This window comes from Thalassophryne amazonica, chromosome 1 (assembly GCF_902500255.1).
Source record: "Thalassophryne amazonica chromosome 1, fThaAma1.1, whole genome shotgun sequence".
Classification (NCBI taxonomy): Eukaryota; Metazoa; Chordata; class Actinopteri; order Batrachoidiformes; family Batrachoididae; genus Thalassophryne; species Thalassophryne amazonica.
This window is the reverse complement of record NC_047103.1, coordinates 78848734-78871780: the sequence shown is the minus strand read 5'-3', so window position 1 is coordinate 78871780 and position 23047 is coordinate 78848734. Positions and strand designations below refer to the sequence as shown.

Genomic DNA, 23047 nt, shown 5'->3' with positions numbered 1-23047 from the left:
CACCGGAGCTGCCAAGTCCTGGATCCCTAGGTGGCCACCGTCTCCAGCTGTTAGACCTGGTACTGCTGGCAGAGAACAGAAACAGAGTTGATGAGTGTGAGTTTGCACACTCAGTAATCCCACAGTCTGTGTTCTGTAAGGAGGGAGAACCTCCACCTCCAATAACACACTCGTACAGCTCCTTGTGAAACCACTTATCTGGTTGGGGTGTGAGGCGAAGCCGTCGCAGTCCACACCAAACGCCAATACAGCAGACAAGGACACGTCACAGGAAAACGGCTGTAAATGAGATCAGACTCTTGTTCGTTATAGAGACAGCAGAGAAATTACCTCTTATGGTAGCTGATTTCTCGGCGGGGAGGTGGAGTTGCAGTCCGGCCTTTATGGTGGTGGTGATGTGGATGAGTGACAGCTGGTGCTGTTAACGAGTGACAGCTGTCACTCTCGGTTGCTATGACGCCCTCTCGTGCTTGAAGCCCGCACTTCAAGCAGGGCGCCATCTGGTGGTGGTGGGCCAGCAGTACCTCCTCTTCAGCGGCCCACACAACAAAAGAAACTTTTTAGTATGACCAATTATACAGTTAGCTGCTTACCTTTGCCTCCAGTCCATTCGGTGTTGCTGCTCTCCACTGTTCGTTGCAGATGAGGAGCTCTGTCTTATGGAACATGCCTGTTGACCAGACACCTCTAATAACATTTTTACCTGTTCAATAGTGGCAAGAAGCGGTTTATTCTGAGTGTTTTTAACTTGTTTAACTTGCCCTGTGACCTTTCCATGACATAACTGGTTAGCCTGTCACAATGTTTACTTTCTAAATCAATATTGTGCCAAATAACTTTGTTTTTTCCCCCAAGAGAAAAGATTAATCCTTAAACATCTTAGAGCCTTGGTTGAAAATGTTAAAATTCCCCTTTCAATGCTTGCATTACAGCTGTAGAGGTTTGGCTGAAAGCAGCATAAAATTAAACACACTTTGTGATTCTCTTTGAATTTTTTTTTGTCGCATTTTCCCTGAGTAAACCTCCGTCGTGACTGTTTATTGGTGAAATGTAATAAACAAAGATTATGAACTGGTTCATTTTCAAAGCATGGATTTTATTAAGCCAGTCAAATACAGTGCTGAGTGCAGTCCAGTGAAAATGATGCGAGGAATAAATAAATAATGCCATTTGTAACAGATTTAGGTCGTGGGTTCAGATTTGTGCTCATGTGGTGTTTGGGGCAGCAGCTGACTGATATCGAGCTGAAACATGACTGCTCGGCTCTCCTTCTGCCTCTCGCTCCCCATGCAAACACAAGCTCCTTACAATTTTCACTGACAAAAACCTGACCTCAAAAAGTCCATTGAGTTTGCTGCTGGTGGATAATTAGAAACCAGAAACATTGACTTCATCATGTAAACATTTAACAGTATGGATAAGGAGTGTTTTGTGTGTTTGAATGTATGTGAATTCATAGACAAGTCACAAAAGTACAAGACAGTCCACATAATTCCACTTCTTCCTTTAGTCTTATTCAACTTTTTGTCCGTAGATGTCTTTCAAGGCCTTAAGCTCCTCGATTAAAGTCTTGTTTTGGTTTTCCAGCACAGCCACACGATTCTCCAGGCACTTTACATATTCCTTCTTCTTTCGTCTACACTCCCGAGCAGCTTCCCTGGAAGAAAAGACAGCATGGAAAAGAAGTCTGAACATTTTAGCATGCACATCTGTCACCCGAAAAGCCAAAAGAACATGGCTTCCACTCGCAAATCAGTGTGTACCAAGTAAAACGAAATAAGTATTTATGATCTGGAGCAGTGTTGCCAGATCTGCGACTGCATACAACAGAACATGTGGATGTTGTTTTCTGCCCTGTGTATGGACATAATAGCTCAAAGGGCCCTAGCTTGATTACAGGCACATACTTTTGGGGCAGGTGTATTTTTTCTATTTATTTTCATTTATATAGCACAAAATTACAACAAAGTTGCCTCAAGGCGCGTCACACAAGCACGGTCTAACTTACCAACCCCAAGAGCAAGCACACAGGTGACAGTGGTAAGGAAAAACTCCCTATGATTTGAGGAAGAAAACTCAAGCAGACCAGACTCAAAGGGGCGACCCTCTGCCTGGGCCGTGTATCATCATATTACTTTCAAACTGATGCCAAAGCTTAGTGCAAACTAGGCCATTGGACTTAGAGGAGCTGAGAAGAAGAAGGATTGCATTTCAGTTGCTCTTTTCCATCCTACAAATGCCGAAAGGGCTTTAATTATGTGTGTGTTGTGAATGTACCACTCATTTTACCAATCGGAGTTGCACCTGTGATCAGCTTGGAGAGCTCCAAGTTCTAGATTGTTATTATCAAGAAGGGGGATTGAGAAGTGACAGGATTTATGATGAGGGAAAGATTTTACATGCATACGCAGTAGTACCATAAAACAATGGAAGTGAATAAACAATTATGACAGTTGGATTAAATATATAACATCCATTATAACATGGCTGAGTGGATCCTTGTCATTTGATTGGTGCTTTGTTTGTCACGTGACATGGATTATTTGTCCCATTTGTGTTGTGTTGCATTTAGCTTGCAAGTTGGTTGCATTTACTGTCCAAATTTGGTTCCATACATTTTGTACCATTGCATGCTATGACCACCAGCCACCAGTGGGGGCAGCATTTAACTAAACATGGCAAAGTTTGTTTTCCTGACAGATGATAATTTGAAGAAGCTAATTGACGGTGCTAATTCTTCTAACACAAAAAAGCAAATCCACTACGCCGTACGCCCTCTGGAGGCATGAAGAGCCGTTGGGATGTAGAGGATGAAGTTAGGATGAAAAGGTGGACTAATGTCTGATGTGATTTTTTTTGCTGTAGTGAGGAAAGCAGATGGCAGTCTGTACACAAAGTCAGTGCACAGCATCAAGGACTACAGTGAGGAAAATAAGTATTTGAACACACTGCGATTTTGCAAGTTCTCTCACTTAGAAATCATGGAGGCATCTGAAATTTTCATCTTAGGTACACGTCCACTATGTCCACATAATCTAAAACAGCAAAAAAAAAATCTGGAAATCACAATGTATGATTTTTTTATTATTATTATTTGTATGTTACTGCTGCAAATAAGTATTTGAACACCTACCAACCAGCAAGAATTCTGGCTCTCACAGACCTGTTAATTTTTCTTTAAGAAGCCCTCTTATTCTGCGCTCTTTACCTGTATTAATTGCACCTGTTTGAACTTGTTACCTGTATAAAAGACACCTGTTTACACACTCAATCAATCACACTCCAACCTGTCCACCATAGCCAAGACCAAAGAGCTGTCTAAGGACACCAGGGACAAAACTGTAGACCTGCACAAGGCTGGGATGGACTACAGGACAACAGGCAAGCAGCTTGGTAGAATACAACAACTGTTATCATTATTTATTAGAAAGTGGAAGAAACACAAGATGACTGTCAGTCTCCCTCGGTCTGGGATTCCATGCATGATCTCACTTTGTGGGGTAAGGATGATTCTGAGAAAGCTCAGAACTACACAGGAGGACCTGGTCAATGACCTGAAGAGAGCTGGGACCACAAAGATTACATTAGTAACACATGATGCTGTCATGGTTTAAAATCCTGCAGGGCGGCAAGGTCCCACTGCTCAAGCCAGCACATGTCCAGGCCCATTTGAAGTTCACCAGTGACCATCTGGGTGATCCAGAGGAGGCATGGGAGAAGGTCATGTGGTCAAATGAGACCAGGATGAGAACAACCCCAAGAAAACCATCCCAACCGTGAAGCATGGGGGTGGAAATATCATACTCTGCGGGTGTTCTTCTGCAAAGGGGACAGGACGACTGCACCGTATTGAAGGGAGGATGGATGGGGTCATGTATTGCACGATTTTGTCAAACAACCTCCTTCCCTCAGTAACAGCACTGAAGATGGGTCATGGCTGGGTCTTCCAGCATGACAATGACCCCAAACACACAGCCAGGGCAACTAAGGAGGGGCTCCATAAGAAGCATTTCAAGGACCTGAACTCAATAGAAAATCTTTGGAGGGAGCTGAAACTCCAAACCTAAAAGATCTAGAGAAGATCTGTATGGAGGAGTGGACCAAAATCCCTGCTGCAGTGTGTGCAAACCTGGTGAAAAACTGCAGGAAACGTTTGACCTCTGTAATTGCAAACAAAGGCTACTGTACCAAGTATTAACATTGATTTTCACAGGTGTTCAAATACTTATTTGCAGCAGTAACACACAAATAAATTATTTAAAAAAACATACATTGTGATTTCCGGATTTTTTTTTTTTTTTAGATTATGTCTCTCACAGTGGACATGCACCTAAGATGAAAATTTCAGACCCCTCCATGATTTCTAAGTGGGAGAACTTGCAAAATCGCAGGGTGTTCAAATACTTATTTTCCTCACTGTACATCATCAAGATTGTTTTTTGCAAGTTGACTGAGAACAATTTTGGACTATTTAAAGTTCGTGTTGGACTGTTGAGCACCAGTGACGTACACCAAAGTCATTTTTCTGTTGTTTATAAATTAATAAAATATCAAATGACAAGGATCTATTTTTGCCGTTATATAAAACAAACAATGACTGTTTGAGTTCAGTGGTATGAATATTTCATGAGGTGAAAGATGGAACGTACCATTTAATGAGGCTTCAGCACAAGTTGTAATGCATATTAAAGATGTATTATCAATTGTCCATGACTTTGTTTCAAATCATGTTTAATATATGGACCCCCTGTTGAGACTAAATCCCCCGTTCACCCATCACTATAGCTGCAAGAATGAATCAGCCAATACTGCTGAGGTATGCTGATATGTACATATGATGTGTGCATGTAGGTGTTAATAGATAATTGTATACATTGAAAACATGAGTTTATATAGAATGATATGCTAGCAAGGCAATTTCAGTGAAGAATACAAATTACTGCTGAAATTGAAGTGCATATGTACTCTCTCTCTCTCTCTCTCTCTCTCACACACACACACACACACACACACACACACACACACACACACACACACACACACACACACACACACACACACACACACACACACACACACACACACTCATCTTCAACCACTTACTCCAATTAAGGGGGGCTGGAGCCTATCCCAGCAGTCATAGGGTGTGAGACAGGGTACACCTTGGACAGGACACCAGTCTGTCACAGGGCCACATATAGACAAACAAAAACATTCACACCTAAGCACAATTTAAAGTTTCCAATCTACCTAACCTGCATGTCTTTGGATGTGGGAGGAAGCTGAAGCACCCAGAGGGAAACACGCAAACTGCACAAAGGTTAGGTGAATTGGAAACTTTCTAATTGTCCAAGTGTTCCTTGCAAAAGATGTCTCGATCTTAATGGGACTAACCTGGTTAAATAAAGGTTTAAAAAAAAAGGCCACAGGTGGAAATCAATGCCATGACCTTCTTGCTGTGAGGCAACACTGCTAACCACTAAGCCATCGTGCTGCCGTGCATGTGTACTGTTAAGTGTAATTATTACCTCAGACCAAAGTGTGTTCATAAAAGTGAAAGTAACCTGCAATAAATGCAAAAGAGACTGCCATTGAAGATGCAAATGAATGAACTTTGAGGCAACTTTGTTGTGATTTGGTGCTATATAAATGAAAATAAACTGAAAAAATAAAATAAAAGTGCATGCTACACTAGTGTCTCCCAAAGATGGAAGGATGCCAACAGATAATACCATAAAAACCTCATGGATTATGATGAAACTTTATGCTAATGCTACCTTGCTAATGCCTACCATGATTTTGAGGTTTGGTGAACCAGGATAAGGTTGATGTATGAAGTTCTGGATATGTGTAACAATGGGAAAATGAATTGAAAATGAAAATGAATGAAATGCACCTATTCTGCTTCTCCTCTGAGATCTGATAGGATCAGGTGTGCTTAGAGTGACTTGTCTCTAATGGACAATGAGTAAGAATGTATGTAGCATGTATGACCACAGGCACAGAATGAAGAGTTTAAGTGGATGACCTCAATGAAAACACAAGAACTATGTCTGTGCTGATGAATGCGAACAGCCTTCCCTACCTGTTTTTCAACAAGCGGAGCTCCCTCTTTCGTAAGACCTCCTCAGCAGACTCCTGGGAGCTGTTACTGCCAGCCATCATAGATCCCAGAGGAGAGCTGCAGCTGGATTTATGCATATTGCAGGCATTCATGCTGCCTGTGCTCCCTGTGGAAAAAATAAAATAAAATAAATAAAGGTGATATGTCACCAGGAATTTTCTCAACATGTGCTGTAGAAGAAGAGAGGAAGAACTAAGTTCTAAATAGAGATAGAGACTTTATTTGCCATTTGTACTCGCACGCAAGGTTTGAGTACACTGGAATTCTTGTGCAGAGCTCTCAAGAAAATAAATACAAAAGTATTAAGGTATAAAAGTATAAAACAGATTTCTTACCCGGTACTCCTAAAATATATATATATTACAAAGTAGAAGGTTAATGGGGATTGTGAACAGCAGCTATTTCACACTTTGTATTCCAAACACAGTGGATATTGCACAGATAATAAAGTGCATATTGCACATGTAGATCAAACAGACATTGCACTAATGAATGTTATTTCAAAGGGAATAAAATGTTGCATATTATGTTTCAGTTGTGTGCTAAATAAATATTGCCCAGTGGATTTAGGCTGTGAACAGTCCATTATTCTGAGTTCAGTCTGTAAGTGGCTGAAAAAAAATAGGTTATCCTCCTGGATGGGACACCATTCCTACTCAGGTTACTTCTCCAGCCAAGGCCAGCACTCCTATTGGATGGACTGGGACAGTGTAGATGAAGTACAGTATGTCCAAGGACACAACAGGTACTATTACCGGGAACTGGAGCCAGGTTTACATATTGATAGCTCTGCACTACCTGTTCTACAAAACTTGTAAAGCTGTGGGTGAGTATAGATTTTAATCAGTAGATGTGTAATCCTGAGACTTCAACATACAGCAGTATATTGTTCTCCTAAACTGACTGAACTAGGAAATCTACCCACGCCAACTGATCACTGTAAGTGGCATTCTCTTAGGCACAAATAACACAATAAATAACCATAAAATTGCACTATACATAAGTGCAAAACAAATATAAAATCATACTGTTGCAGGTTGCATTGATTGTTGTTGATCACATATTATTAGGCCTATCTTGTAGGTGGTGGAAAGTGGTGCACATTGTAGTCTTTGTGTAGAACCAATACAGTTGTAATTTTCATGTCCAATGTCCACACTATGCAAATGGTGAGAACAATTACACTCATTTGTTCATCCATGACCATATTGATCTAAAAATGAGGTGTGCTGAAATGCAGTGCTGGAGCATTGCAGTTAGATGGCAGCAAAAATCTGTTGTGCCACAATCTATCAAAAACTCAGTCTAAAGTGAAATGCAGAGTTCTGATATTTAGTGCGATATTCAGATGTGCCTTACATGGATTCACAAATCACATCCACTCTGCTTGTATACACAATGAAACTGAACTGAAAATCACGTATATATTAAAAGCCAACTGGCCTCTCAGTATGTGTATGCATGTGTGCGTGTGTATGGCTTTGATCATGAAGAAACTAGGGAGACCTGACATTTGTCCTTTGGTATGCTTATATATTTCGTAGTGGCTATACGCCTATCTGTTGGTTCAATAAAGTAAATACATGAGCATATACACCCAACCACAACCGACCAATGAGCGCGCTTGTAAGTTCACTTCCGGTTTTAACGTAGGGAAAAAGGGTGGATATTTTCTTGCCGGCTGCGGGAGGGTTCGCAGCCCGCGGAGAGGGTGTGATCTAAAGTGGTTCTGTTTGGCTCATCACTTCCAGGGAACTGCGTCAAACTAACACCATCTTACAGGCAACAAGCAGCATTTTGTTCATCAAAACTGTTTCGTTGGCGTTAACAGGCCAACAAAATAACAGGCCAAGGTTCAAAATACTTATGTAGTGTGTCTGCTTTCATCCATTGCAGTTTTTTGTTTTTTTTTGCAGTAATTAAAGAAGGCACCCTTAAATGTGTCAAACATATGGCACTTTTCACACCGTAATAAAGCCTTTAAAAAGTCGTGTAAAAAACGTAGTTTAGATGCCCACACGTCAAATACATTATCACGGTTGGGCGAATAAGGTAAGACATTATATTTATCTGCCCAGCGATTGGGCGAATAGCCTTTGCCTATATATTTTGGGTCAAGGATGAACACTGTGAAAATGGAAAGTTGATAGGACTAGCATATTTGGAGAAATTGGGTATATTAGGTAACAACAGTGAACAATGGATATTGATGATTCTGGACTCACACGCAATTCCAGCAGGGGGGCGGTAAATCATTTATATATTAAAAGCCAAGTCACCTCTGTGTACGTGTATGCGTGCGTGCGTGTATATACACTCAACAAAAATATAAACGCAACACTTTTGGTTTTGCTCCCATTTTGTATGAGATGAACTCAAAGATCTAAAACTTGTTCCACATACACAATATCATCATTTACCTCAAATATTGTTCACAAACCAGTCTAAATCTGTGATAGTGAGCACTTCTCCTTTGCTGAGATAATCCATCCCACCTCACAGGTGTGCCATATCAAGATGCTGATTAGACACCATGATTAGTGCACAGGTGTACCTTAGACTGTCCACAATAAAAGGCCACTCTGAAAGGTGCAGTTTTATCACACAGCACAATGCCACAGATGTTGCAAGATTTGAGGGAGCGTGCAATTGGCATGCTGACAGCAGGAATGTCAACCAGAGCTGTTGCTCGTGTATTGAATGTTCATTTCTCTACCATAAGCCGTCTCCAAAGGCGTTTCAGAGAATTTGGCAGTACATCCCACCAGCCTCACAACCGCAGACCACGTGTAACCACACCAGCCCAGGACCTCCACATCCAGCATGTTCACCTCCAAGATTGTCTGAGACCAGCCACTCAGACAGCTGCTGAAACAATCGGTTTGCATAACCAAAGAATTTCTGCACAAACTGTCAGAAACCGTCTCAAGGAAGCTCATCTGCATGCTCGTCGTCCTCATCGGGGTCTCGACCTGACTCCAGTTCGTTGTCGTACCCGACTCGAGTGGGCAAATGCTCACATTCGCTGGCGTTTGGCACATTGGAGAGGTGTTCTCTTCACGGATGAATCCCGGTTCACACTGTCCAGGGCAGATGGCAGACAGCATGTGTGGCGTCGTGTGGGTGAGCGGTTTTCTGATGTCAATGTTGTGGGGTTGTGTTGTTGTTGTTGTGGACGAAGAACACAGGTACATTTTATTGATGGCATTTTGAATGCACAGAGATACCGTGATGAGATCCTGAGGCCCATTGTTGTGCCATACATCCAAGAACATCACCTCATGTTGCAGCAGGATAATGCACGGCCCCATGTTGCAAGGATCTGTACACAATTCTTGGAAGCTGAAAATGTCCCAGTTCTTGCATGGCCGGCATACTCACCGGACATGTCACCCATTGAGCATGTTTGGGATGCTCTGGACCGGCGTATATGACAGCGTGTACCAGTTCCTGCCAATATCCAGCAACTTCACACAGTCATTGAAGAGGAGTGGACCAACATTCCACAGGCCACAATTGACAACCTGATCAACTCTATGCGAAGGAGATGTGTTGCACTGCATGAGGCAAATGGTGGTCACACCAGATACTGACTGGTATCCCCCCCCAATAAAACAAAACTACACCTTTCAGAGTGGCCTTTTATTGTGGGCAGTCTAAGGCACACCTATGCACTAATCATGGTGTCTAATCAGCATCTTGATATGGCACACCTGTGAGGTGGGATGGATTATCTCAGCAAAGGAGAAGTGCTCACTATCACAGATTTAGACTGGTTTGTGAACAATATTTGAGGGAAATGGTGATATTGTGTATGTGGAAAAAGTTTTAGATCTCTGAGTTCATCTCATACAAAATGGGAGCAAAAGCAAAAGTGTTGCGTTTATATTTTTGTTGAGTGTAACTTCAATCATGGACAAATTGGGGAGAGCTGACATTTGCCGTTTGATATGCGTATGTATTTTGGGTCAAGGATGAACGTGACCAAAACAAGACATTGATAGGACTAATATTGTTGGAGAGACTATGGATATTAGTTAACAACACTGAACAATGTAAGTAAGTTCCTTTGGCTGCTCCCTTGTTTGCACTCGGGGTCGCCACAGCAAATCCAAGGTAGATCTGCATGTTGAATTGGCACAGGTTTTATGCCGGATGCCCTTCCTGACGCAACTCCACATTACATGGAGAAATGTGGCAGGGGTGGGATTTGAACCCAAACAAACAAAGCGCTTTAACCACTTGGCCACCACCCCTGCAACAACACTGAACAATAAATGTTGATAATTACATTCTGGATTCACACTCCGTTCCAGCAGGGTGCAGAAAATCATCTGTATATTAAAACTGAAGTGGCCTCTGTGTACATGTATGCCTGCATGTGTGCATCTGTGTACCTTTGAACACGGAGAAACTGGGGAAAGTTGACATTTTCCGTTTGGTATACTTATGTATTTTGGGTCAAGGATGAGTGCTGCCAAAATGGAATGTTAATAAGACTAATATTTTGGAGAAACTACAGGTATTAGCAAACAACAGTGAACAAAGGACATTGATAATTACATTCTGGACTCACACTTCATTCCAAATCATTCTAGAAACTTTGCGTAATTCATTACCACCCTCGAAAAATGTCAGCTACCTATTTTATAAACACTGCCCAATCTAGAGCATGTGGATCCCCATGGGCAACGTGCTAGTTAAAGATAATAAAAGAAATTACTAAAGGAAAAACACAAAGCTTCACTTTACTGCTTCACCTCAGGGAGCTTTGGGGGCACTTTGATTCACTGGAGCAGATCTGTTAACTCGCCAGAAAACCCTTTCACTTATATTCACTTAAGTAAACTTCCTGGAGGCGGACAGAGGTTAAAGGGAATGATGAATGACATTCTGTTTTATTTCATGTTATGATCAAAGCATGCCCATGCACCTTATTTAGGGCTCAGCTTATGTACCCTCTATATTACAAAATGGCACTGGATACACAACTCATGCACTTGTGCTATATGCCATTGGCTTAGTCTGTCAAGATGGGGCCCTTTGCCTTTTTCGTTTTCTTTTCTTTTGGGGGGGGGGGGCACACAGCAATCCAAATGTTAAATAAATCTGGCTGATAATATTTTTGGAATATCATCAGTTGGCAATCAAGCTGTACATCTGGCTCCTTCCTTGTAAATACATGTTTCAAGAAAACAATACACATCAGTGTGTCACTGTGAAACTGACAGAGGAGATTATAAAGTAAAAAAAAAGTTAAATGATTTTTAAAAGGCATCTAAATCATAACAAAAACTTAAATTCTAATAGGAAATTGTTTCTTTAATGGAACTTGAATATTATATCCCAAAGTTTGATCTCTTGCCTTGTTTGTTAAGTGTGCACAATGCAAAAATTCCATATTCAACAAGACCCCCCAAAAAAGTGATTCTTTTGACAAAATCGTATCAAAGATGAACAATTCTCAGAGATGGTGCTGTAGTTATCTTATCCTTGTAGTCAGTGTTTGCTCAACAGGACGCAGCACGCCACAGACCACATCATGTGCTGATGATCATTTCTGCAATGTGCTGAAATCACCAAAACAAGTACGTGCAATCACTGCACAGCCGGCCACTGACGTCAACATACAACTTATGTGCTGCTTCACTTTTCCCCCATGTTTCTGTGGGGGGCCTGTTACAGGAAAAACAATGCCATCAGCTGCTGTTGTGAGTGGGCACAGAACTGAAGCATTTCACAGACAGTGAGACAGACAGACTGAGAATAGTTCTCATGCAGTGCGATGTGATGGCATTTGGGAAAGAATGAGTTACAAAAATTAAATGTTTGACAAGCCCAGCTCACAATAATTAGTATTTTTTTTTAATTCAGGTTGAAGCAAACAATATGTTAATTGCTGAATCATATGTGACACTGACAATTATTTCCAGTGGTTTAAAATGCGATAACTAAACATTTTAGATGAATAACAGCATGGAGAAACCTTATTTGTTTTTAGATCCTTTCATAAAGACAGGATAGCAGACGTACCTGTTTCTGACTCATCCCCGGTTACAGCCATGTCTGTACAACTCTCAGCGTCTCCAACAGGAACAGTCTCCTCCAGAGTCTTCTCTGCAACTGAACTGTTGCCACAGTCAACAGGCTGTGGGTGCAATTTACACTAAGAAGCATTGACATCATGATGACATCACTGTGCTCGTCATGTGTGTTTTTTGCTATGAGTCATGGCCTTTGTTGTTTGTCTTTGAGGAGTTTTCTGCAAACGACACTGAAGATTGGACTTATTGGATGTGGACAGACATAGATTTGACTTGACCTGACAATCACACAAATGTCATGTAAATCAGTATTATGTGATCAAATACACAGGAGGTATTGTACCTCAAAATGTGATTTCTGGACTGCATTGATTGCATTGGTAGATTGGTGGACATGGGCAGTGTGGTGGCCTAGTGGTTAGTGTGCTTGTTTTAGAGCACAGGACTCCAGGTTCAAGACTGCCCCCTTGTCTGTGTAATGTAGAGTTGTATCAGGAAGGACGTCTGCTGCAAAACCTGTGCCAAATCAACTTGCAGATCTGTATTGGCCTTCTGTGATAAACCCAAGTGAAAAAGGGAGAAACTGAAAGAATCTACAGTCAGTGCAAAAATAAACTGGTGTGGTATACTACACCACTGTTAAATAAATGTCAAGATCACATTTTTTATCAAATGTTATTTCTGTAAACAGAACATCTTTGCTGAGCTGGAAAAGGAGAACATTTTCTGTTAAAGCCTCATGGAAATACTGACTGTACAACACACGTCTGTAACGTGTGTGTGTGTGTGTGTGTATACTATCTTTGTGAGGACCATCGTGGGTAGAGGACTTGCTTAGTGAGGACTATTTTGGAACGTGGGGACATTTAGGCTGGTCCTTACAAGATTTTTAATGAAAAGGTTTCCAGAGGCTGCAAAATATGCACCTCTCAAAGTGATTCTTCAAAATCTGAGGCGACAACATGACTTAGTGAGACATCTAGAGTTTAAATGCAGTATCAGTTTATTTCTAAGTACAGCAGGTGGTCCTCACTCCCAATGGACATTTTCCCCTGACCTCACTTTGGTGCCTGTGCAGGAAGGGGCGTGTGTGTGTGCGTGCGCGTACATGCAGGTGACAAAAAAAAAAAAAAAAAAAAAAAAAAATCAGTGCACAAATTTTAATTTATTTTGGGTTTTCAGAAATTCTAAATTATAACAGGGTGAAAACTATATTAGTAATTGAGTGATGCTGAAAGTTCCATGATGTTTTAAAGCTACAGTGTGTCTCATTTTAGTGCATTTATGAGCAGAAATGGAATACAGCATTCATAAGCATTTGTTCATATCTCCATGGGAGCAGGCCCCTCTCATGGAGGCTGCCATGTTGCAGTGTCATGTTGAAAAAGAAGCCCAAAAGGGTTGTTCTCACTTTCACATATTGCAGTGCAGGCAGAAGACTGAAGGTGTATAAGTTGGAGCACCATCATTTTGTGAAATGGAGAATCATACATATTACTGATCACACGAGAAGGCAAGGGTGGATGTATGCCCATTGGCAAAGAAGCGAAATGTGAAGAAAAACAATATCATGGCTTGTGAGGCTGACTGCAGATGGGATAAAGCTGTTCTTGTGGTGAGAGGGTTTAGTCCTGATAGACTGCAGCCTTCTACAAGAGGGAAGAGTCTCAAAAGATAGTATCTGAGATTGAAGGGGTCACTCACAATCTTTCTGATTTGACTCTGTGTTCTAGAGATGTATAATATGAGTCTCGCTTGTCGCTTTGAATGGAAGCACAGTGGACGTGAGCCTTGTGGAGTCCGCTCCAGAGAGCTACGCAGAACCAGTAACAGCACTCTCAATGAAGATAGGCCTCGGGCAAGTGCATAGCCCTTCGAACTGCACTAATGTAACAACAATTGCTGGACCTCAACCAGACCCCAAAACATCTACGTACAGAAATCAATGGATTTCTGCACGTAGATGCCCCTATGCTTCTTGAACAATGGTTCAAGAAGCATAGGGGTTCAAAACTGTTTACTACTCTGAACCATTCACACCTAATTCATTCTAATACATTCCGTGATGGCTGCACGAAATTAAAAGTGAAGCGGGGGGGGGGGGGGGGGTAGTTATGGTTAGGGTTGGGGGTAGGAGTAGGGTTAGTAATAGTGAGTTTGTCATGTTGTCTGCTATTGTCTTGTGTGTGCACACATTGATTGTTCTTACGTGCTTCTTTAGTTCCGGTCGTTATCCGCACCTGTATGTAATTTGTTGGTTATATAAGTCACGTCTTGATTTCTGCTTGTTGCTGGCCGATTGTATGTCATACCCGAGTCCTCTGCCATGCGTCGTGTCAGTCTACACTGGTTATTCTTCATTTTGTAAGTTACTTCACTGTCACCTTTTTGACAGTCGCCTTTTGTTGCATTTATTACCTCATCTGCCTTTTTCTGGATTTTTGTCTTTTTGTTTGTTTAACTTTGTTTATGGACACTTATAGTATTTCTAGAGTTACCTTTTTGTTGGCCACTTTGCATTTGGGGTCCAATTCCTGTCTTGTGTGGTACCAAACCCTGACAGAGTTAAAAAAAACAAAAAAAAAACTGTCACGAAAATTTGACTCATTTCATCACGGGAGCACAAAATAACAAAACAACAACAACAAAAAAAAACAAACAAAAAAAAAAACGTGAGATTGGGCTGGCCATAACAATGTTCATGGAATAAATGAAAAGTCATCTGGATAAAAACAATTGTGTAGGAGCAGTTTTCTTAGATTTGAGAAAAGCGCTTGATCTAGTGAATCATATTTCTGAGCATGCCATAAAATGGATGGCATCTTATTTATCAACAGAAAACAAGCCACCATGGTTAATAGTATTAAATCCCCATATTTAGATTGTGCACTAGGAGTCCCCCAAGGATCTATCTTGGGCCTAGTTTATTTTGATTATTCATTAATGACCTATCAAATGTTTGTGAGGATGTGGACATCCAACTTTATGCTGATGATGCGGTAATCTACACAAGTGCAAGATCACCTGAGGCAGCAGTTCAAACTCTTAGGTCAGCCCTAAAGTATGTTTTAAGTTGGCTTAATGGATCATGTCTGCAATTAAACATACAGAAAATTGTCTGTATGTATTTTTCAAAAATGGCTTCCAATATTGAGGGCTACAGTGTGTACATTGGAGATGATGAACTGCAGTTAGTTAAAGAATTCAAATATTTGGGAATGTTGCTGGACTTGGCACTCTCCTTTACAAATCATATTAAAATGATAACTAAAATAATCAAATACAATGTGTTTAACTTCAACCAAATAAGGAGGTCAGTGACAGATCAAGTGGCTATGATGTACAGTACTTGCACTGTATGATCTTTCTCATGTAGGTTACTGCATAACCAGCTGGTCTCTAACCGGTGTGATGATTCTAAAACCAACTGAAAGGCTTTACAAAAGAGCATTGAAAATTTTAGATAAAAGACCATTTTCATATCATCATTGTAAAATTTTAACAATATATAACTTATTTAGTTTTGAAAATTTTATCAAATTTAAAAATGCTTGTCAATATACAAAACTTTAAATGGGTTGGTTCCTCCACCTCTTGCAAATTATATTAAATATAGAACAACTAGTCCGAGGGTCACCAGGGCTATGAGTAGAGGGGACTGTGAAGTGTCTGTGAGAAAAACAGCTTTTGCACAAATTGTTCTGTCTTACAAAGGCAGTGTCCAATGGAACGCTTTGCCAACTACAGTGAGGGAGGCCCCAAGCTTTAAAGCTTTCAAAAGTCACTTAAAGGAGTGGCTCAGATCAAATAAAAAATGTGAGCATTATGAACTCAATTAAGAAGAACTGTAGGGAATGTGCACTGCACTACAGCACTTTATAAGGTATTGTTCTTAAAGCTATTGTTTTTAAAATATATAAATGTATGAAATCAGAATGCAGTTTTAATTAACTTATTCCAGTTGAATTGTAAATGTAGTAATTCTGTAATTTGTTTGTTTGTTTGTTTGTTTGTTTAACTGTGTGCTCTCCTTTGACTGAGTTTGTGTAAGATAACTGTTCATGCTCAGATCAGGTCACTGTCCTCTTGTTTCCTGTCTCTTGTCCAGATGTTTGTGTGTTTTTATTGTAAATTGTTCATTTTTACAGTCTGTCAGGGACTACAGATAGAAATTAGCTCACAGCTATAATCTGACATATTTACATTTTATGTGTTCATCAATATGGGTTGTCCCTTTTAAATGAAATGAAATGAAATGAAATGAAAAGGTCCTGGAGAGAAGGAAGATTGCAACCAATTACCTTCTCAGCAGATCAGATGATATGCTGCAGTTTCTCCTTGCCCTTGGTGGCAGCAGCAGCATACCAGATGATGGAGGTACAGTAGTGGGTCAGTGATGAATTTGAGGTGGGACAGCAACAGGCGCTCGAATGACTTCATTACCACGAAGTCAGAGCAATAGGTTGGTAGTCATTAAGTCCTGTGATCCTTAGTTTCTAGGGGCCGGAGATGATGGTAGAAGCAGACTGGTATGTGACAAGGTGCTGAAGATGTCTGTGAATACTGGAGACAGTTGATCAGCACAGTGCTTCAGAGTGGATGGAGAGACACAGTCAGCTGCAGCTGCCTTACCGGGATTTTGTTCTTGAGGGAGGTTGTCATTGCAGTGGGGAGGAGGGGGGCTCACAGGTAGATGGGCAAGATGGACGGTCTGGTAGGCATTCTTGATTGGACAGTAGCAGCGATCCAAAGTGTTCTCCTCACTGGTCGGGCATTTGATACACTGGTTGGAGTTTGGGAGTTCATGGCTGAAGTTTCCTGTGTTAAAGTTACCAATAACTGGTTAGTTTGGGTTGTTTTGCGTCACACTGAATCCACTTGCCGATTTGAAAAGTGCTATGACAAAAGTGCCACTGTGCCTAATGTGGACACTTTCCAGCTCCTGCGATCCACCATCTCCCAAGATCTGAAGTAGACCTCCCACATAAATTCCCACCAGAAAAAAAGGCTCAGCAGAGGATGTACTTCCTCAACCAGCTCAGGAAGTTCAACCTGCCCCAGGAACTGCTCATCATCTTCTACACATCCATCATCCAGCCTGTCCTGTGTATCTCCATCTCCGTTTGATTTCCCTCTGCCTCCAAACATGACAGGCACAGGCTTCAACGAACTGTCAGGTCTGCAGAAAAAATAATTGGGGTCAACTGTCCAAAGTAAGGGAGAGTGTGGTAGAGAGTGCAGGCAGGGTGGAGTGGGTGGAGAAAGGTGGAAGGAGTGATTTGTGACCGAAGAATATCTGCAAGAGTGAAGGGAAAAGTTTACAAGACAGTAGAGAGACCAGCTATGTTGTATGATTTAGATACTGTGGCACTAACAAAAAGACAGGTGGCAGAGCTGAAAATGTTGTGATTCTCTTTGGGAGTGTCGAGAATGGACAAGATTAGGAATGAACATATCAGAGGGACAGCTCCGGTTGGACAATTTGGAAACAAAGTCAGAGAGGCTAGACTGAGATGGTTTGGACGTGTGCAGAGGAGGGATCCAGGATAAATAGGGGAAAGGATGCTGAGGATGGAGCCACCAGGCAGTAGGAGAAGAGGGAGACCAAAGAGGTTTATGGATGTGGTGAGGGAGGACATGCAGGTGGTTGGTGTGACAGAGGAAGATACAGAGGACAGGGTGAGATGGAAACAATTAATCTGCTGTGGTGACCCTTAACAGGAGCAGCTGAAAAAGAAAAAGAAATAAGAAAGACAACTATAATCAGCAGTGTGTACTGCTCTCTAGTGGCCACAGTTAGATAGTTCAATCGCTCAGGTATGACTGGACTTCCTGGGTGAAGACCTCCTGGATAATCTGGGTTCAGGTTTAATTCAACAGCTGGGGTGAGCAAAATACAGTCTGGCTGCTGTTGTAAGATGGAGGTGTTGCGTTGCTCAGCTGTGATGCTGATGGTGATGTACTGTGATGGAAACACGTCGAGTTAACAAGGATGGTCTGCTTGTGCTTATCTTCCACCACGTCAAGCTCCATTGTCTCCTTGGCTGTGTAATTTTCATCGCCTATCGGAAGAAGTCAAAATAGATTAAAAAAATTCTGCAGTGTGTTCCACCAAAGTTCTGTTCTGTAGCCACTGCTGTTTTTGTTGTTGTTGCTTTGTATAATTCCTCTGAAGATCAATTACGAACAGAAAGTGTGTTAGGTTTCAGTGATAAACTGAAGAGACCCAGCTTTTTATGCCCATAAATGTGAGTACAGTCAATGGAGTTGGAAATTTGAAGACTAAAAATAGATCCTTCTCCATAGTAGCCTGAAGAGCAAGAAACTCATTACTTTGTTATTGACATAGATAAAGTGGCACAAGTATTAAAAGTATTAAGTCAGAAAAACTACCTTTTAAACATACACTAACTCACCGTGCTTCCCTAAATGCTGTTTAAGATTCAAACATTATTCAGCAGGAATGCTCCTCAAAGTCTGCAAGAGGAACCACCCAGGGTCTGTCAGGACAAGGAACTGAGGATGTTGTTGCCAGGAACAAGACGAGGAAGACCAAAGAGGAGGTTTATGGATGTGACAAAGGAGTCAAAAACACTTTCTAGTCATCTAATTTTGCTACATTTTTCATATTAGAGAAGCTTGAATCTTCGACTGGACTGGGTTGCTTGACGTGAGGACGTTTCGCTTCAAATCGCAGAAGCTTCCTCAGCTAAAATTCTTGCTCTGGTAGTCTGACTATTGTCTTGACTCTTGTGGAGAACAATAAAACAGAAGCCAACAAAAGCTGGAGTTTTTAACCTAACCAGACCTTTCCTACCGAGAGGCTGACTGCTACAGGCTAGTGACTAAACAATAGCTCTAATTAGCACCTATTGTGCTCTAGTTAGCACCCTCCTAATGACAGGGCAGCTGTCCCTCCTAATGATGGGACGGAAGCCTCTCCTGATGGCTCCCTTGACGACTCTCCTGATGACGTGAATGACTCATTACCATGAACAAAAGACTGAAACTGCTTTGACCTGAGTACCCCATTGTAAACAGGGGACAAAGCGTGTCTGAGACCCCCTCCCCGGTTAAGGCTGGGTTTCAACTGTTTTATAAAGAATGTTTCCTTGACACCTCTCTCAAACCATTTCTTCTCTCTGGCTAAGATTTTAACTTCCTTGTCCTCAAACGTGTGGTTAGTGTCTTTCAGGTGGAGATGAACTGCAGACTGAGGTCCACTGGCGCCCTCTCTGCGGTGCTGGTATAGCCTTTTGTGTAAAGGTTGCTTAGTCTCACCTATGTAGTGTTCATTACAGTTTTCCTGACATCTGATAGAATACACTACATTGCTCTGTTTGTAAGTAGGGATCCTGTCCTTAGGGTGACCTAATTTCTGTCTCAAGGTGTTAACCGGTTTAAAGTAAACTGGGATTTTGTGCTGTCTGAAGACCCTCTGTAGTTTTTCCCCTACTCCTGCTAAATAAGGGAGAGACACTCCTCTTCTTCTTGTCTCCGTCTCCTGTCTATCTGGTCTCTTTGTTTTCTGGGACTTCTGCACTTTGTCCAGGGACCATCGTGGGTACCCACATACCGTGAGGGCTTTCCGTACAAGTTGTTGTTCTTTAGCCCTTCCCTCTGCAGTTGTGGGCACCTGTAGGGCTCTGTGTTGAAGAGTCCTGATCACCCCGAGCTTGTGTTCAAGGGGGTGGTTTGAGCCAAAGATGTTATGTGTCAATGCGAGTTGAGGAGCGGACCTGCGTCTGACAGAACCCAGCGCTAAAAATAACCAGAAAGCGGTTCCAAAACAAAACAATTTATTTTTTACCCTCTTTGGTGCATAACAATGTGTACAAACTAAACAGCGTCTTTCTGGTGGAGTGACTGTTGGCACGCTCTCCAGCGCCCGTAAGGATCTAAGCCCGGCGCTCCTGGACCCACTACCACCGCCAAACACTTCCCAGGTGGACACGACAAACTGACTCTCTGTGAAGCAAAGAAGAGGTGAGGTAAGTCAGCAGTTACAACAATATCTTTCAAAAGACACACGCCATCAGCAACACATTCAGGTCTATATCTTTTTTAACTTTATGCAAATGAGCAGCTTCTCACAACAGGTGGAGGATCACTTATCCGCACGCCACAGCAGTGAGAAGCAAGCTGCACAATTCTCATCTCAATTCAAGTATACTGTGTAACAAAACACCAAGTTACTATCAACAATTAGTCAAACACTTAATCACCTTTAATGTGTGCTGACAGCATGTGTCCTCACCCTTCCCTGCTTCACGGGTTCAATGTGTCAAACCCAGGCGCGGTCCTCAGCGTCTCACAAACGAACATCACAAGGTCGGGTTCCCGGCAGTTCTGCTTGAATCACACATGACTTAAATGCAGAACACCATCCAATTATCTGCTTCAGCTGAAAGTCTTTAAGGTTGCATGTGAGCACCAGTCACAGGTGCTACACATGAAGTTGATGAGGGTGAGGACTCTTCAGCCAGCACCTTCTCCACAGACAAATCAGTTTCCATGCCACCTGAAGAGCAAAGAAAAGAAAAGAACACCAAAATATCCAGCCACACCCCCCAACACACAACAGTACCCCCCCATCAACGGGAAGCCTCCCGGTGACCGAACAGACCAGGCCCGAGAACAGCACCTCCCTCCGGGGTCCACGTCAGGAAGCAGACAGCACCACGCTCGCAACGTCCACCACAGGCAGCAGGACAGGCACCGCAGCTGGAAGGCCGGCTGGCATCAACAAAAGCCCCAAAACATTCCCCAGTACAATTCAACACACAGAAAAAAACATAAAACCCTCCCAAAACCTCCCCAGGGGACCGTCCCATCAAACCCCGGGAAGAAAAGAAAAACTCCCAAACGCAAAAACCCAACACAGCCCCACAAACACAATACAAACGTAAATGCATAAAAGAAAAATAACAAACAACCCCCCCAGAATGACCTGCAGAGCCCAACCCCCCCCCCAGAAGGCCTTCATCGCCAATTCCAGGAGGAACAGCCAGAACCATAATCCCACAAAGGTCCCCAGGTGTACATGGAGCAAACGGCGCCCCCCAGAGGACCGTACCATCAACCCCAGGAGGTACCCTCCCCACAACCCCGGAACCCCAGACCCGGTCACACTTGGCTAGTTGGCCCCAAGCCAATTCCCCCCCAGAGGACCGTCCCATCAACCCTGGAGGTGGAACCCGGAAGGAAACAGAACAAAATCAAAAATCAACCCCCGGAGGACTATCAAAAACAACCCCGGGGGGATATAAAACGACCGTAAACCCTGTTACCCTCCCCGGCACCCCGAAAGACCCCGGGTCCCTCCCAGAGCCCCTCGGCGGCTCAACTTTGGCGAACGGCTCAAAACATTAAGCCGGAGAAGGGAACAGGAAAAAACTAACCCAGCTCCAACCCCAAGGCGCAGCGGAGAACCGGAAATACGTCCGGTGCCCCAACTCGACCATACCCCAGCCTCTCGGGAGGGGTGGAACTACCGAAATGGCGAACGGCAACAGATCGGCCCACCCCTCCGACTGAGGTATGTCTCCGCTGCACCACACCCCGGCAACACCAATGACGAACGGTACAAAGGCTCACCGAGGCTGGAGTGGAACCGGGCCCTAACCAAACCAAGAAAAACGCCTCTAACACCCCCCCCCCCCCCTAGGTGCAGAGGTCTTCTGAGAATGCTCAGCGTGACCAACCTGCACCACCCCACAACCCACAAGACAAACGGTCTTGGGGCAAGTGAGGTTGGGATTAGGGATGTAGAGAAATAAAAAACAAAATAAAACGACCCAACAACCCAAACAGAAAATACCTAAAAACACATAAAAATTTAACAATGACGTGAGCCCAGGCGGACTTCTAACCGCCTAACAGTCACTCCACCAGATACACCTCTGACTCCCCATACAATTATAACCCCTATTTAAAGAAAACAAAACATTTACCCGTGCTAGATCTTTTTTTTTTTTTTATGTGTGTTATTTTGACTGTCCCAGAACACTTGGAGATACGTCACCACTATTTCTCCTGACGCTTACATGTCGGGGCAATACAGTAATCTCTGCTCGTCCGAGCTGCATGGGCTCGTCAACAGGAGGAGCCAGAGGTCCCGTCGGAGGAGCTTCAGTGGGGCGAAAAACAGGCGGCCCAGATCTGTGTCGGGGAAAGCCCCGAGACGAAAAAACCCGCTCTGATGGGCGTCCTCTCTCGCGTCCACACTCCTTCATCCGATCATCTAGACGAATCACCAACGATATTAGCTCATCTAAATCGTTTGGCTCGTCACGGACTGCCGGCTCGTCTTTTAATGACCCATTTAACCCATCTACAAACATTCCTCGTAAAGCTGCGGCGCTCCAACCTGACTGAGCAGAAACCAGAGAACATTGCATCACCGCACAAGGCTCCGGACGACAAACAATCGGTTCGGACGCCGAATCTCTGGGTGACGGAGTTATCTGCACTAGTATCGATGGTGCCGCAGCTGGAGCAGCAGGGAGCGGAACGGCTTGCGCTGCAAGCTCCGTAACACGGGCGTCTGTTTGTTTAATTTGGTTTGCGAGATGCTGTAATTGCTCCCATATTTTCTCCAAGTGTTCTTGAACTTTTTCGGCAAAAGGAACTGCCTCTGCCGCTGGGTCCATTATGGAATGGCCGGGAACTACTGTTATGTGTCGACGCGAGTTGAGGAGCGGACCTGCGTCTGACAGAACCCAGCGCTAAAAATAACCAGAAAGCGGTTCCAAAACAAAACAATTTATTTTTTACCCTCTTTGGTGCATAACAATGTGTACAAACTAAACAGCGTCTTTCTGGTGGAGTGACTGTTGGCACGCTCTCCAGCGCCCGTAAGGATCTAAGCCCGGCGCTC

The 23047-nt window shown here is 42.9% G+C and overlaps 1 protein-coding gene across 1 annotated transcript; it reads right to left on the bottom strand.

Annotated features, from left to right (window-relative positions):
• Nucleotides 1–1079: 1079 nt before the first annotated feature.
• LOC117508426 (cAMP-responsive element modulator-like) lies at nt 1080–18201 on the bottom strand. Its single transcript, XM_034168226.1, has 5 exons — nt 18067–18201; nt 12158–12272; nt 6086–6230; nt 1479–1657; nt 1080–1439 (listed from the first exon to the last, which is right to left on the bottom strand). Exons 1-4 carry the CDS (start codon nt 18199–18201, stop codon nt 1513–1515), a joined length of 540 nt encoding a protein of 179 aa, XP_034024117.1. The 3' UTR covers nt 1080–1439; nt 1479–1512.
• Between the last annotated feature and the right edge of the window lie 4846 nt (nt 18202–23047).